General features: G+C 41.7%; 1 protein-coding gene across 1 annotated transcript in view; it reads right to left on the bottom strand.

Annotated features, from left to right (window-relative positions):
- Positions 1–140: 140 nt before the first annotated feature.
- DNAJC5B (DnaJ heat shock protein family (Hsp40) member C5 beta) overlaps positions 141–17184 on the bottom strand; it is a 43442-nt gene continuing 26398 nt past the window's right edge. The window contains exons 2-4 of the mRNA XM_008644194.2: positions 14428–14641; positions 10053–10227; positions 141–4490 (exon numbers count right to left, since the gene is read on the bottom strand). Coding sequence (XP_008642416.1) covers positions 4396–4490; positions 10053–10227; positions 14428–14641 — 484 coding nt within the window. The 3' untranslated portion in view covers positions 141–4395. The remainder of the gene's footprint in view (positions 4491–10052; positions 10228–14427; positions 14642–17184) is intronic.

The following is a 17184-nucleotide window of genomic DNA, read 5'->3' as shown; positions in this document are numbered from 1 at the left end:
CGATAGCTCAGCTGGTAGAGCGGAGGACTGTAGCGGTCAACGCCTCGCGGGAATCCTTAGGTCGCTGGTTCGATTCCGGCTCGAAGGAGACGCTAAAATTTTTCTCCCCCTCGTATGCAAACTGCTCTTAACAATTTCTCTTCAACCTTTTGCAGATACAGTTGCTTTTCTCGCAGAGTTCTCGCCGCTTCGCAAACCGAGACTGTGTGCTGTGTCTCGCTGGCTCTCAGGAGCGGCTGTTAGTGCGGCAGCAGGGAATGCTGTGCCTAATGCAGGACTGCCAACACCTTCTGAATTTCTAAAGGAAAACAATATGCGTGTTCATACTCCAGCGTGCCACAAACCCTCACAAAGCAAGTCAGTGCAGGAGGATACCTGCTGAGATCCCTTTGTCTCATTGCAGTTAATTAGGATTTTGAAATTCTGAGGGTCATTTTTCCAGGTCTCCTCTCCTCTCTCCCAAATGTCTAGACATTGCTTTTACAGGATAAGGCTTTATCTATACATACTGCCACAAAAGGAATACATTTTCCTATCCAACCAACTGAAGTGGTCAAGTCCAGGCTGGACAGGGCACATCCCTGCCCATGGCCGGGGCTTGGAACTCAATGGTATTTAAGGTCCCTTCCTACCCAACTCATTCTAAGATTAGCATGTACTGACTGTCTCCCTTAGTGGAAAATTACATGTCTTCACCAGTGTCTTATCTACCATAGGTGTTGGCTACCATGCAGTTGTCCCATCTTACTGCCTTCCCAACCCTGGGATGGGTGAAACTGGCACAAAGGACTGAGTCCTCTTGAATAAAACTCTGTACCCATTCATCTCTCAAAGTGAAAGGAGAAGCCAGACCAGATGTCTCAGGATGTCTGCTGTTGTCCTCAGCAGCATCATGGTTCCACTCTCTGCACACACCTTTTGCTGGGGGAAATTGTTCCATATATATGTGATTCCAGTAAAACCACCGCGTTACATCACTTCATCACACTGATGATTTTTTTTACAAGCATTTAAAGGACTTGCAATGTGCGGCTATGGCTCTGGCTGCTTTGCATGGGCAGGCACACCTGCTGCAATCCAAGAGCCAGTTCCTCTTTGGGGAAACCCTGAGTTGCCATTTTACACTTGCCAGGGTGCAAAGCCATAACTTTGGACAGCTGTCTCAACAGCTTCTCTAGCTGTTACTGGAATGAAGTTGTTGATAGTGTGGCAAGGTAAAGGGAGTGCTACAGTTCATACATACAACCTTTATTAGTCAGAGTGGTTGACAGCCAAGGTAGATTGGAATACATGGTAGTTTACATATAAATAAATGTAGCAAAACAGAGAAAAAACCTGTGAATCTGTACATTTTGAGAAGATTTCTGGGTGTGCAATTGAATTGTACGCAAAACCAGATCATGTTAGCATACGTTCATGCTAGGAACTTTTCTGAAAAGCAAACAAAGGAGTAAAATCACATTGAAGAGCTAAGTCCTGAAATCCTTGTTCATCCTTTCTCCCCATGTCCTCAGAATACCTGATCTTCACATCAGTGAGAGACACAAATGCTCTGGTACTCTAAAAACTAAGTTTCCCATTTGAAATTAAACCATGAGTTCAGACACTCAGATGTTTGAGTCCTGGACAACCCCCTCAGAGGCTTGGTCCCTGGTTTGTTCTGAGGTTTTTTGCTGAGATAATGTGTTGTGGCTCTTCTGTATCGAACCCTGTGTCTGTAAAAGCGATTTGCAAACATGAAGCAGCTTGTCCGTCTTTGCTTCACAGTGTGAGATCGAGTCATAAATCTTTCCCAAGAAAAAGCTCTCATTTAGAAAGTGTAAGTAAGAATCACATGACTTGTGGTACATCTCAAGCCCATGGAGATAATTTCCTTGATTTTGGTGAACTTTGGCTCTGGCCCTCTACACCCCTCAGAGGTGTTGCATGTGAAAAAATTCCCCAGTTGCTTTTGCTAATATGGGATTTAATTTTTCCTTCCTGGCTTTAGGCCTGCTCTGTAGCTGTTGTTGAAATCAAGGGTGCAATTCCTAGTGACTTCCGTGGGAACAGGAGGATGGATTTCACATGGGAAAGGATTCCATGTATAACATGTAGCTTTACACCAGACTTTTCTCCCAGTGCCTCTTTCAGCTCCCTGATGGAAATAGTCACTAGGTAACATTTGGACATTTTCACACTAAATTTCTCTACCAGACAGTGAAACTTAGGAAATCACTTCACCTGCAGATTTATTATGTAGTATGTGCTCTCCCTACTCCTTCATTTGGGGATAACATCCTATGCCAGAGGAAACACCTTGAAAAGGGGAATAGGGAAGAAAGCCAAAAGAGGAGTGTGTGTGCTGGTGTCCTCAGCACATACCCACTCTCTGTGCTCTGCCCATGTCACAGCACCCCAGTGCTGCCTGACCCATCCCCCCGGTGGGAAGATGTGAGGCTACCACTCAGCTACCACTGGAAAGACGTGCCTCTGGGGCCATGTCTCCTCAGTGGCAGGATGGTGTCACCAATCCCCTCTCCTGGGACCACAAGGTTGGATGGGCACATCCTCACTGGGCAGGCAGAATGGCAGTCTGGAGTTATGTATATAGGAGTGGTTTCCAAAATCATTGCAACTGAGGACAAAGAGAAGCCCGTGGGTAGGAGAGAAGCAAGTGCCTGTGCCCAGCTCCGGCCATGCCAGAATCTTCCCTCTTTTCTGAAGCGGAAAGCCAGGGTGATTTCTGACTGCAAATGTGAGTCACTGTCCCCAGTGCCTGCACCCAGACAACAGATGTATAACCTGAACAGGAAGTAATGGTCTTTAAAATACCCTTGTGTTATGGGACTTTTAAAGAAACATTGCAAATAGTATGTCTTGACTTTGGAGTTACAGCTGGTTCTATAAAACACATTCTTTTCCCATATATTTAGCTGCCACTGAATGACATTTGATGTCAAAGGTGAGAATAGAAGGAAGGTAATAATGTTTCACAACGGCGGGATCCAATTTTAAGTAAGGGAGTAACACTTTTGGCTAGTTATACATTCACCAGTCAGTATAGTTTAGTGGAACATTGTGACCCCCTTTAGACCACAGCATGCCAAAATAGCAAATACACAGAACTGACAATGATGTAAAATGATCAATAAGGAGAAATTCAGCTGCCTCAGGCTTAAACAACCATGTCAAATCAGTGAAGTGCTAAGTTTAAGATCTAAGAGGTATTCCTTTAGCTCTTACAACTTAGTGGCCTAAGCTCTTCATGCTTCCTTTAGCCATACCCATATGTATCTCCACTGATTTGTACAGTGGTACACCTGAACATACACCTCATTCCTACCTCTTTATTTAAAATCATGCCATGTGCTCTTAAAGCCCCTGTGCCTGGCACAGAGGGGAGGATTCAGTCTTACCCCAATGAGCTGGTGAGGAGGACGGTCACTCCTTTGCTGCTTGCCTTCCCTGCCAAGTCCTTGCTGCTCCCACAGCCCCAGTGCCTGTGCTGGTGTGATGGCTCCCAGCCCAGTGCCAGCAGGCCAGTAGGGCTAGAAGCCAAGGGCATGGTGGAATAAGCCAGCTGGCAGAAAGCTGTTGGCTGGGTACCAAAAGGAGGAGCTTTGCCACAGGCCTGTGGGAAGAGGAGAGAGGCTCTGGCACAGCCCAGAATGAGATTTCCACTCCCCATGGCCTTTGCCCACTGTCTCGTGGGCAGCAGCTTTGGTTTGCAGCTTTTGCAGGGGAAGACACAGAGACTATGTGTACTTCTGGATCAGGCTCCTGGATTTGGAGTGACCTGCACTGTAACAACCATCAGAAAAATCTCCTAGCACTTTGTCTTGGCTCAGGATTTATAATTTATAATTTATAATTTGTAATTGCCAGACCTGGGTCCCAGCAAGCCACTAGCTGCCCTCCAAAGAGCACTTCTTCTCTGGGAAGGAGAGCTTCAGCTATCTTGCCACCAACTTTCTCCCTGAGACCTGCTAAAGAGTACTTCTGAGGCTCCCTCATAGGAATGTTTCACATCCAGCAAAATTGCTGCTGTTCTTGGGGTAGGGAGAGGCAGAACCAGTGTGTCCATAAAGGGACTCAAGACTGTGTCTGGGTGGTGAAACTACAGCTGAGGGCAGGGAGGAGACCAACTATACCAAAGGGAATATTATTAGAGAGAAAGACAATTTGAAGCCGTGAGAGACCAGCATGCTCTGTACAGGCCATAGGTATTTCCATACGCAGTGCAGGTATCAACCTATTGGAGTTGATAGAGGGAGATTCTGCCTTGGTAGGAAATTGCTCTCAGGTTACTCTTGATTAGCTTAAAGACAACTATGGACACAGGCTGCAGAACTCATCACATGCTTTTTCTCACGGTGAGACTCAGTGAGAAGCACCAACAGTCGCTCGCCTGCTCTAGGACTCCGTGAGATAGCTCCGATGGCTGTCCCCAATCAGTTGTGTCTTCTCAGTTACGTTAGTTGGCTGAAGCATTATAGGAGTTTCTCCATCTAAATTGGAGAGGATGACAAAAATTACTGTAAGAACCCTTTGCTTGCTACCAAAGTCAGATTTCTTGTTAGCACCACAACATTTCATTCGCTGTTCTGGTTGCAACTTAATCTGGTTTCACAGACAGCTGTGTGAGTACCAACAAGGTGGCACTGCCCACACGGAGTCTACAAATGCTCTTACTCCTTGTTTTCATATAATGGCAGATTTCTGGGTGGCTATTGCTGCTGCTGTTAAGCTGAACATTTGTTGTGCCTGGTGCTTTGCAGATCTTGCAGGCTAAAGGTTCCTGCCTGTTCTAATAGCAAGTGCTTGTTCCTACAAATGGCTGAATATAATGAACACTGTTGTGAGTCAGCAAGCACTAACCTTCAGGGTGTTTGTGAGAATGGGACAGAAATGAGTCTTGAAAAAAGCAGAGTTAACAGTAAAGAAAGAGGAGAGTTAAAAGGAAAAAATGCATGAGCAGTAATAGTAATACGCTTGAGAGGAGAGAAATCACATATATCCTGAAAGCCAGCTAGTTAAATAAAGATATTAAATTAAACTTGACGTCCTATGTAATGTATATGCAACAGGATTCTAGGAATTACTATTTTAATGAATTTGGAAGTACCAAAACTTCATATTATCACTATATAAATCCTTACTGCTGTGTACTTTCTCACTCCATGCGATTTTGTGTTTGCTTTTCCAATATAGCTATAAAAAATGCATTTGTTGTAGAGTGGAGGAAAGTAGAAGTGAAGTCTTTACAGAGTTCCTTGATGGCTACTGTGTTCCATCTGATAAAGAACAATGTTTGGTTGCCCTTCTCCTGGGCCTGTTTCCAACCCTCAAGTTTTTTGGACAGAGGGAAGTACTCAAGTCTCAGAAATTGACTTTTACAGATTCAGCCATCTTAGCGAAGTGTTTCATATGAAAACTCTGGACTGTGTCTGTCTTGATACTACCACAGCCTTCACAGTAATTGAATACAAATTTTTACTTTTTTTGCCAAGTGACCAAATGTTCAGGAAAAAAATCTCATCTGACATTTCCTCCTGTTTACGTGACAGTTGATGGGATGAATCATGGGCAAAAGATGTAATGTACAGGAGTAACTTAACCCAGAGCAGCAATCTAATTGCATGCCATACGGCTTCCACTCAATGGGGGTAGAACAACTTTTACTCTGTCAAGGTGAAAAGCAAGAATGATTAAATGCCAAGCAACTTCTCTGTATGGGCAATTCCATATTTAGACACAAGGTCAAAGACAGACGTGTTTCATAACTTCTAAAAGTATATGAGTAATTAATGCTTGGAGCTCAGCTCAGGCTCATATTAGTTTGGCAGTTCCAATCCATTTTTAAGTTGCTGTGTGTTTTCTAGATTTCTGAGCAGCATTCTCTCCCACCCACTGCTGCCTCCAAGTTGTTCATTTGCTGGAAGATTGTTGATGGGGGGCAGAGATTAGCAGTTCTTTTTGCTGTGATACCCAGGTGTGCAATAGGAGAACAGGACCCACTGCAAATCTGTCGCATTGCCTCCAGCTGATCTGCAGACAGCTCTTAGCTGGCACCCTCACCAAACATTTTGCTGCTTGCACCCTTCTAAGATTTATGATAGGGCTTTTTAGCAGAACAAGGACCCATGGCATAATAAACTGTACAAATATAGTCTGCTAATGGCAAGCTGCAGAATGGAGGTGAGGTAGAATTCACAGTTTAAACTGCTTTCTATAGATAGCTCCTGCTCACTGTTCGCCTACATTTGTATCATATGGAGTGTGGAGGAGACAATGAAGTGACAAAAACTTATTGCTTCTGAGTTGGGAAAGTATTTTGCTACTCAGGTTCTTTTATTCTTTTTTTTTCTCTCCCAGAATTCACTTTCTGTAAAATAAAAGTTGGTCTAGAAATGCCTTGCTTTGTTCTTATGATGATAACCGAACAGGAGGGAGCAGACCTGCCAAACTGCTTTGAGTGCATCATTACAGCCTGAGGTACAAAGGCAATCCAAATTCCAATGCCACCTCCTCCGGGAACACAAAAGTTAACAAAAATTTTGCCATCAGCTTCAGTGGAAGCAAAATCTGTCAACCTGCCCCATGTGTGTGGGAAAGTGATGAAGTGTTGCACGTGTCTGTGCTGCAGACAAGCGAGTGATACTTCCCTCTGCCAGTGTATTTTGACAGGTTACCCATAACATCATGGCACAATACCACAGATTACCTTATTTAGCACCTTTCTAATGTCACACTTGATCTGGAACACTAAAAAATGTCATGTTTAAAATGTAATAACTTATTATTCAATATGTTTAAATAATTAAACACAACGTTTAGTTCTTAGTCTTCTGCTCTGCGTTAGGTCAGAGCCTTCTGGTACAAATCAATAGTTGTGAGGAGAAATCCTTGTAAGCTGTGCCAGGGCTTGCAAACCCCTAATTCCCTTTAGTTCTTATGGTCATGTTACCCCTGGAAGTACATGCTGTAAAACAATGCTGTCAAGGGAGACATGGAACTAGCTGAGCACTAGAACTAGTCAAATTTATTTGACTAAAACCTTCTAGAGGAATATAAATTCCCCTAGAAATTCTCTCTTTCTAGAGAAATAGCATTTCAACAGACTTGCAGCCTTTGGCATAATTGTGTTGGTTTCAGTGACAACTAACTTTGCTCTTACATTTTAGGGAATGGATCACTGAATCTTTGGCCTCACACCTCTTTCTTTTTCACTAATAATTATGTTTAATGGTACATTAGTTTGAGGAATGAAATTGACTGTGTAAAACCTTAATTTTATTAATGAGAAATGTGAGGAACTGAAAAATTACTATGGTTGTGTCAGTTTGATAGTTGAAGTCTAAATCTGAACTCTTTTGAGCAGCCAGCACCAGGCAACTCCCACTGAGCACAGCTGCTTAAGGACTCACTCTCAGAGGCTTTTAGCATCAGGAATTGTGATGCTTTATTGATGTTGCGTTCCTCAGAAAAGTGGCCTTAGCATGAAAATCTACATTTTGACCTCACCAAAAAGTTCTGGTTAGCAGTAATGTAGATGCTGGGGATAGCAGGAAGCAAAGAAATTAATTACTGTCTAGAATGCTCAGTCTGTGCACAGAGGGCATGGAAAGAATTTGGATCCTAATAGAATCTCCTCTTCCAAAATGAAATCTGCTGCACAAGTGATTACAGTTTGTTTCTGAATTACATACAGGAGCATTTCTATTATTTACCTAAAGGAAGGCATGGGTATTAATTTCTATGGCCCAACATTAAAAAATGCACAATCTTTGCTATTCTAAAAGTCAGCTGTGTCTTTCTGGCCAGCATGCCTGAAGTTGGGGTGACAAGGGAAGAAGGAAGGGAGGAAGCTCACTTTGATCTGGTTGTCACTCTTTTTTTTATTTTTTTCCTAACTGCATTGTCTGTTTTCCTTTCAGCTGCAGAAAAGATGCTCATGTTACCCTTTGTTATAAAGCTTTTATTTTTATTTCTTATACAATGCTCTCTTTTAAAATAAAGTGAATTCTGCTTTACTGAGGCTTGCTGGTTTTGATTAGAAGGAAAATGTAACAAGACTGAAGAGGAGAGTAGGAAAGGTATAAAGATCTAGTTTTCTTCAGACCCTACCTATATCATTAATATTGTTTTCCAAATACTTAAAACATGAAATTCCACATTATGTTAATTTTTCAGATTGGTACTTTGCTAAACATTTTAAATTTTTTTTAAAAATTGGTCTCAGTGGGACTCGGTGGGAGTAAAGGTATGTCAAGGGGGCCTAAACTTAAAGAATACCAATACCTTCTGGTACCTGTGCCAGAAGAAGGGAGCAATTATTTTTCTGCGACTGGGGAATTTTGTGCTGGATTTTAAGGGAGAACTAAAATTTAAAATAAGCCAAATTAAAAATAAAAAAACCAAATCAGGCAGGTATTAAGCATTCTGATTCTTCCAAGTTCCATCCGTCTACTTCAGACTTGGCTTTGGTATCATAGACTCATGAAGAGTAAGACCCATTTTAGATTTGCACTTTACAGGTGCATAATGTGATAGAATTTTTTAGATTTGTCTCAAATAAGGCATTGTGGTTATAAAGCATTCACTAATAGTTTTTATTGCCTTTGCAGATACTGATAAGTATGATCAATTTTTAAGCTGTGTTTACCTTGATATGCCTCTAGGCAAAATCAATTTAAAAACACCACCAACACGTTGGCATAACAGTTATAAAAATAGCATTTGTTTCAACTGCTACAAGTGTTTTGTTACATATTTATGAAAGGGTAAATTTGTGTGAAAAGTTGGTGGGGAAAAATTTCTTACTGCTAAAGGAACATGACATTTGCAATCTGGCAGTGCTATTTTAAGCATAATAAACATAAGAATATAACAATATAAGATCTTCCATAACAATGGAAGAGAAAAAGAGTGACTGACTTCTTGGGTCCTTCCTCATAAAAAACCATAATCTTAATCATAGTTTATATAAATTTGCAACTGAAAAGTGTCCTCAGTCTTTCCCTGGTACCTTGGGTTCTTATTGCTGGAGCAAGGGTCATTGCATCTCTCACCCTGTACATATTGATCCAGTTTGAGATGTTTCTACTTCCCCTGCATATGAACGCAAAACCTTCGAGCAGATTAGGACAGAGTTCTTTGTTCAAAGCATGTATCCCACACTAGTGCCAAATGAGGAAATCACCACCATCCTCCCTTGGCATAGCCAAAACCTGAATGTGCAGCTGGGGGAATGCAGCAAAGCCAAAGAAAGAGGGTGACCTGCTGCGAAGGTCATTGTGCTGCCACAGGCCCATGTTCCTGGCTCCTAAGTTCCCTGTTCCTCTTGTCCCTAAGTTAGCACTTGGCCTACTTCACCATGAAGCGCACCAGGGAATTAAATGGGCCAGGAACTTCACACATTTTTGAGAGTATTAGTTTACACCTGGATTTTATCCAAGGCCTGGTTAAGGTAGCAGTATTGCTACTGCCAGTGCAGAAGAGAGTGAGCAGCTTGAGGGATGGATGGGAGAGGGACAGGACCATGGTAGCTCCCATGAGAGCTTACCCTCTTGGGTTACTGCACAACCTTACTGTTAGAAATTCTCGTCTTTTCTTGAAGCCTTTTCTTGAATGGATACAATATCCACCACAAGCAGGGATAAATTTTACAGAGGTCAAGTGTGAATGACAGCTTATTCGGGCAAATCAGACATGACAAGCACCGGTCCAGTAGAGCCTAATGTATGAGTACAGGATCTAGGAAATGAAGGAACATGGACATGGGGGCTACAGGGTGAACATTGCCCCTTAAAATAAGCCCTAAGACTTTTAGTGTTCAAGTGTCTCATAAGTGATTCAGGAGATATTTAGTTGTAAGCGCCATAAGTTTGGTTTTGCATTTATACATAACTTGGGAAGTTCACTGGGCCGTGGTCTTAGCTAGGGTGAATTGGCATATCTCCACTGAAGTCTGGAAGCAGCCTCAGCATTGTGAGCAGAACATCTGGACTACAGGCTTTAAAGATTGTTTTGAACAGCTTTGCCACACAGTAAGCCCCTACAATACACACCTCTTTCCATGTCGTTCTTAATTTGCTCTTCCAAATCTTCTGGAGACACACAAAACTCCTGCTGCTCCCCCTCGGGTGCCTTCGGTTTACACTTCCCACAGCAGCAGTTGAAGCAGCAGCAGAGGCAGCAGCAGAGGTAGCAGCCCGTCAGCAAACCACACACTGCAAACAGGCCCTGGGTTAAACACAGCGGGACGAAAATCCTGTCAGCAGTGACCTTCCTCAAACTTGTGGCTGTCTCTTACAGCTGAAGGAAGATTGTCAGAGGAACTCTGGTTCCTAAGTGCTTGCCACTCAGAGGAGTCCACCTGCTGTACCAGTGCCTGAACAAGGGCCAGATCTTCCAAAACCCTCCTCACCCACAAGCTCCTATTTGTCACTAAGGACCATATCCACAAAGAAGACACCAACCAACAGGCCCCCACATGCTCAACGTATTAAAGTCTGTTGTTTGGCTGATGGCCCTCAGAAAAACCCTCCAGGCAGTATGCAAAACCCCACCCACCTTAAAATGACTCATTTCCATCTTTAAATGACTCATTTGCCCAAGATCATTTTTGCAAACACTTATTTACTGGCAAACTCTTGTCAATAACAAAGCTGGGAGAAGAAGAAGCAGACCCAGCTGCATTCCACATAACTTTGGGTACTGAACTAAGGCATCCAGTTTAGGACTGTAGTCCCTGTGGACTCCCTACACAGTCAAAGAGAAGTTAAAAGCCCTTCCGGAGGGAGATTCAGCCATAAAAGTATTTGAATTGCGTAATGTGGGTGTCTCCCTCTCTCCCCATTAGCCTGTGCAGGACCACACAGGTGACATCTCCTAAATTATAGTCCTTGGACTACAGTTTCTTCATGTGGGGACTCAGGTAGCAAGAAGTTCCCACCTTTACTTACTCTTGTCCTCATGGCATAAAGCATAGAGGCTTCAGGAGAGCCAACACAATTGCCTAGGGCCAAGACCAGAGATCTCAGTCAGAGTCAAGAGCCAGAAAATTTAAATTTACAGAGCTTTCTTCCCTCAGACTAAGTCAGTGCCTGGGTTCACAGCACAGCTTCACAGACGTTCAAGTGTGTGCTGCATCACAGCAATGGGACCTGTAGGAGGGGAGAAATTAGGCTGGCATTGCCAGTCTGTGCTCCATGGGGAAATGCAGCAACCTGCCTCCTGACCCAAAGTAGTTCCAGGACTACATGGAAATGTTTGTGACACAGAAGAAAGCTCCATGGACATGTCTTCATGGGCGTAGTGGTATAAGAGCAAAGGAAAGCCAGTGACATTCCTGGAAAGCAAATCAAAGCTGATATGTAGAAATAAATGGAAAAAGGGTAGATTTAGATTAGATATTATGAACAAATTCTTCATTGTGATGGTGGTGAGGCACTGAAACAGGTTGTCCTGAGAACTTGTGGGTGCCCCATCGCTGGAGGTGTTCAAGACCAGGTTGAACCAATCTCTGATCTAGTGGGAGGTCTCACTGCACATGGCAGGAGGGTTGGAACTGGATGATCTTTAAGGTCTCTTCCAAACCAAACCATTCTATGATTCTCTGAATGTGTAGGTAAAAGCAGCACAGCTTTGTGGCCACCAGGTACATACGGATTGGAGGTACAGCCAGGCTTTAGCATTATAGTTATACAGTCTGCCCTTTACTAACTATTTGTTATATTCATAAGACAACATGCTGCTGAGGAAGAAAGTAAGCACAAATGTCAGGATATTGTCAAACTTAGACAATGGAGCTATGCAAATAATATTATTATGTATGCATGTCTAAGCTAACGTTAGTGGGGGCAGACTGGAGCATCTCTGAAGGTAATAAGACTATTTATATACCTAATATTAATGTAAGATTGTATCCAGAGTGAGCAAGGTGGTTTTAAATGAAAAGAAGGACTCTGACTTTTTGTCTTAAAATGGTTTCTTTCTAACAGACACCCAAAACGGTGCCATAATCCCTAAAGTAAGTTATCTGACTGCTTATCATTTTTGCCATAATGGAGAATAAATCACTGCAACATATAGAATGAAAAAAAAGACAGAATAAAAGTATATAGAGGGGAAAACACATTGAGTTTATTCATGATACCTTTAATGTTTCAACATTTCCTGTGCTTATATTATGATAGCTGGTAAATCAAAAATCCGTTTGTTGATATCATCAATAAACTGTCTTCATGGTAGAGGTTGAATTGGTTTTTTGCTAAAACAGTTAAACAAACAACCTCTATGCCTGCCAGTGGAGAAGCAGTTTGAGTTCCCATTACCCATGTCTCTATGTTCTCAGTTTAATATGCCTGCTGAAAAGTCTGGCACTCTGAAAAAGAACAGTAATTTTCATTTTGCATTTCTCCTTTCGTTTGAGTTTCCTTACTGCTAATGATAAAACTCCTGGCAACTGTCAGTTTTCCTCAATATGAATGTGCTGGGAAGAGGAATGTTTGCAGTCAATGAGGAAGATAATAAGCGAAGGTTGTGGTCCCTACTCTCCTCCACCAGAATGGAGGAAATCAGGAGTCCAGAGGTCATCTGTAGCTGATTCCTCAGACTCAAATAGTATTATGATGACCAATACAAAAATTTCAAACTGACCCCACATTCATGCATGAATTAAAAAGAAATGAGAAATAGTGAGCTCAGCTTGCAAAAGAACCCCACTTGGTGGCCTCTTTATACTTTCGAGGTGGCAAGATTGTGGGTTGCGGGAGAGATAGAGAGACCACCTGTGATAATCCTCAAATTAGTCTCTATATACATGTTTTGGATTTTTTTACAAAATTCTTGAAAACCAGGAAGCAATGATTACTTTGCTCTCAGCATAGTTTGTCTCACCTCTGGGATACAGCTTGCTTGAAGCAATCCTCACATTTGTCCTTTAGTTGTTAGGGACATACTAGCTTCTTTCTGTACTCCCCACTGCTTTCTTTATAAGTCAAAGCCACAGTTGTTATTTCTGTACCTGATTTTGTGACCCTAGAGGATTTTATACTACATAAAATCTCCATTAAAGATCACCAAGTAAAAGAAAAATAAAAGCTAAAAAAAAAAAAGAAATAGTGAAGAAAATCTTTTTTGTCAAAACTGTTAAAAGAGTACCTAACTGTGGCAAAGAGGCAGAAGGAGAGGGTGGACAGCAAAGACAAGGGGGAATGATCCATCAGGAGATGACAGCAGCTTTGGTGGGGTGTCTGGCCTGCAGCAGGAGTCAGCTACAGCAGCTGCAAGCAGGCAGCTTCCAACCAGCCTCTGAGGGGCAGCAGCTTTGCAAGTTTAATTTAAACACCAGTACTTTATTCATTGGTTTAATGCACTGTTCTGCATTTGAGGAGCTTCTGCCTCATCCTGTTTCAGAAGACAAATTATGGTTTCTCAGACCCCCAAAGTACCCAAGTGACTTCCCAGCTTAAAAGGGGAATGTGGGGCAATGCAGCACGGGCCTGTTCCTTGCTGAACAGAGAAATCTGTGTTCCACAGTTCTCAGATAAAAACTGTCATGGAGTGCTTGCTTCAAACAGTACAGATCATCTTCCTATGTATTCCAGCACGGTCCAGCAGAGTGCTTTCCTGTGCTTCTGTGGCTGGAAACAGGTGGGGACTGCATGGATTTTGCACATTTGTGATTCTGTTTGTTGCATATCTGTAGCATTTCTGTATTTGCAGAAACACTGGAATTTGATATATGCAAACATCAGAGGACGCCAATGTGATAAGGGAACAAATGAACCCAACTCCTTCCTTCATGACTAGAACAGCCCATTTTGTGTTTTTCCTTGAGCAATATGCAGGGTTTTGATGTATGATTCTCCTCCTTTCCTACTCTCTTCCTCCATTCCACTCTTCTAAGCTTTTCTTCAAGCTCCTTTCTCTCACTCCATCACCAGCGCACATATATAATGCCATAATCACAGTGTTATGTATTATTATTGCTTACTTATGTTGTGGGCTATATATAGCAAAAAGGACAGCTAAATTTATACGGTAATAATTTATTAATCGGTTGTCACATAAAATGGGACTTCTTGTTTTTGAATAATGAGTCATTTTTATTTAGTCATTACAGAAAAGAAAGTCAAAATTAACCTGGAGCACTAGATTCAAATCTAATTAATGTCTGAAAGTGTTACAAAACATGTATTATGACTATATACCAGGTTAAAAAAAAAACTTTCTATATTAGTGCTAGTCTGAACTTACGTTACATTCTGCCACTGTCAATTTTCCAGATAATATTGTTTTATTAAGTTTTTAGTTTAGAGTCAGATCTTACTATTTCTCAAGCCTGTGGAGAGATCATGTTTTTCAGGGGGTTCCTTGTGTATGTAATTGTCAGCATGCATTGTAACATTTGATTTCCAAAAGAAAGTAACAGCTTACCTTTGCCCACCAGCTTGAGAGCATGAAGTAGGTGTTAACATTTTCCTCACCGAACTGTTCTGCCACATAGAGCCCTAATGATCCATACTTGTCATATATGTTTCGCTTGGACAGATCAGTCAGGGTTGCATGAGCATTGTTGATCTCTTTAAATTTTTCTGCGGCCTCTGGATTGTCTGGATTCTTGTCAGGATGATATTTCAGAGCCAATTTTCTTAAACATGAGACACAAACAAAAAAAAACCAGAGGGAAGATAAGTCATCTGTATGTGTGCATGTATACAGACACTTAACATTACAAAAAATATTTTCATAGAGTTATAATAATTCTGAACTGTATGTTCAGCCTTCTTTTTTCCAGCTCTGATGTACTCAGTGGAAGAAAAGTGACTCAAAGGAACCAAAGATAAAAGTTTTGGTGAAAGAGGTGTGCCTATTACACTGAGAATGAACTTTGTGTATTGATACCTAGTCAGCTACTGTGTTAAAGTAGACAGTGATATATGATGAAAGCACAGATTGCAACATGATAATAAATCACAGGCATTTGTTGCATTATGATTGCCAGCTCATTTGCATCATTTAGCAGGTTTTAGCAAAGATAAAGATTTTTTAAAGGTTGTTTAGAAACATGATGATCACAGTGCTTATGCAGGCAACATTATATTCTTTATAGCAAAGGAAATTCTGTGTTCAATTGCCTATCAATAGTAGCTATATTAAAATGTTGTAAACAGTGTCTGTGTTTGCAGAAGCCCAGACAGTGATGATTGAGAACACAGTTAGGAGTTGCAGTAGAAGGGAAGCATCTTTTTGAAGCACAAGGTGGGAAAGCATAATGAGTTAATCATAGCTTTTCAGTCCCTGTCTTTGGGCCTCATTCCCTACTGCTGCACTTCTGAGACAATCCTCAAAGAAGTGAAAGAGGATTGTCATAGGATCATGGAATGGTTATTTTCATAGGATCATGGAATGGTTAGGGTTGGAAGGAACCTTAAACCTAGGTCTGGCCCCCTCACCACGGGAACAGACAACTTTCACTAGACCAGTTTGCTCAAAGCCCCATTTAGCTTGTCCTTGAAGACTTCCAGGAATGGGGCATCCACAACTTTCCTGAGCAAGCTGTTTCAGTGCCTCGTGACCCTCACAGTAAAGAATATCTTCCTAACATCTAATCTCAACATAGTCCTTTTTAGTTTAAAGTCATTGCCCCTTGTCCTATCACTACATGTGCTAATAAAAAGTCCCTTTCCAGTGCTCTTACATGACTGCTTTAGGTACTAGAAGATGCTCTAAGGTCTCCCTGGAGCCTTCTCTTGCCAGGCCAAAGAACCCCAGCTCTCTCAGCCTGTTTTCATAGGAGAGGTGGTCCATGTCTCTGATCACCCTCGTATCCCTCCTCTGGTCTTGCTCCAGCAGGTCCATGTCCTTCTTATCTTGGGGTGCCCAGAGCCAATGCAGTAATCCCTGTGTGGTAGTGAGAGTGGAGTAGTGTCAATCAGTTTGGGCTGCTTATGCCGGTGGAAGCCTTTACTAGGACAGGGTTTGACACTGCCTTTCCCCCTGACTGTACTCAGGGCTATGGCATTTGAGGACAGGTACAGCTTGAAAAGTGCAGTGTGTGACTCTTGGTTCACAGCACAGGGAAGCACAGCATCAAGAAGAAAGGGTTTACGTCCAACTATGTTGAAGCACTGGTAGTGTGAGCTCACACACACTTTCAAAACAAGCATAGAGGTATACCTTTTCAAAAATCACCACTCCCTGTGAGGAACTTGCAACGTCTCCAGGACATTTATTTAATGACTAGTGCTGACCTCTAGTGGCATCAAAAGTGGTGTAGTAGTGTATGCAGCTGATTCAATCACAACCAAGCTATGTTCCATTCTATAAATATTCTCTCCAAATATTTTGAGAGCTAGCCATAACTGCTATGACCAAAAATAGTATTTGTGGTGCGAAGGCAGTGTGCCTACACTTCTTCTAACAAATTTAACCTCAGAGTAGAGTCCTACTTGATTTCCTTATGAAGTCCCCAGTATAGGTTACTCCTCCAGCAAAAAGTAACTGCTTTGTTCCTGATGACAGTTCCTGCCTGGAAGATATTCTGCCAATATCAAGACTGATATGAGTCTGGGAACAGCTTCTGCCAACGATCTCTTCAATTCTGTTGAACTTAAGTCACAGAATCGTAGGTCATAAATAACTCCTTAAATATATGTCCAATGGCATGAATAAGTGTCATATTTAATATACTGTGCATATTGCACCTTAAACACAAAGTTTTGGTCATGTTTAACATGTGCCCTAAACACAATATAACATTAAATATGAGAACTGGAAAAACAAGATAAGTCTTGCATGACTAATGACATTATGTGCCATCCAAGTATTTAAGTAAATTCTGCTATCTATCCCTTTTCTTACCTGAAAACAAACCCCAACAATTAGGAAAAAAAAAAGAAAAGAAAAGAAAGGGAGAAGTACTACTGTCAAAAACCCACGTGTGTTTGCAGGCATCGGACAATCAATCTCCAGCCTTTCTTTCTTTTCCCAGAGACCCGAAGACTTCTTCTGTCTGACCCACATCCCAAACAATCTCATAAAAAATAAGAATTTGAACAGACTGTAATTTTGAAAAGACGGAACACATTAGTTACACTCTTACTTCACCTAGTATTGTTTTAGACTACTAACAGGATTACTTTCAACAATTAACAAAAGATAATCTATGTTCTTATTTTGATTTTGGGACAA

This window comes from Corvus brachyrhynchos, unplaced genomic scaffold (genome assembly GCF_000691975.1).
Source record: "Corvus brachyrhynchos isolate BGI_N302 unplaced genomic scaffold, ASM69197v1 scaffold230, whole genome shotgun sequence".
NCBI lineage: Eukaryota > Metazoa > Chordata > Aves > Passeriformes > Corvidae > Corvus > Corvus brachyrhynchos.
Note: the sequence above shows the minus strand (reverse complement) of the source record. Positions and strands in the feature narration are given on the sequence as shown.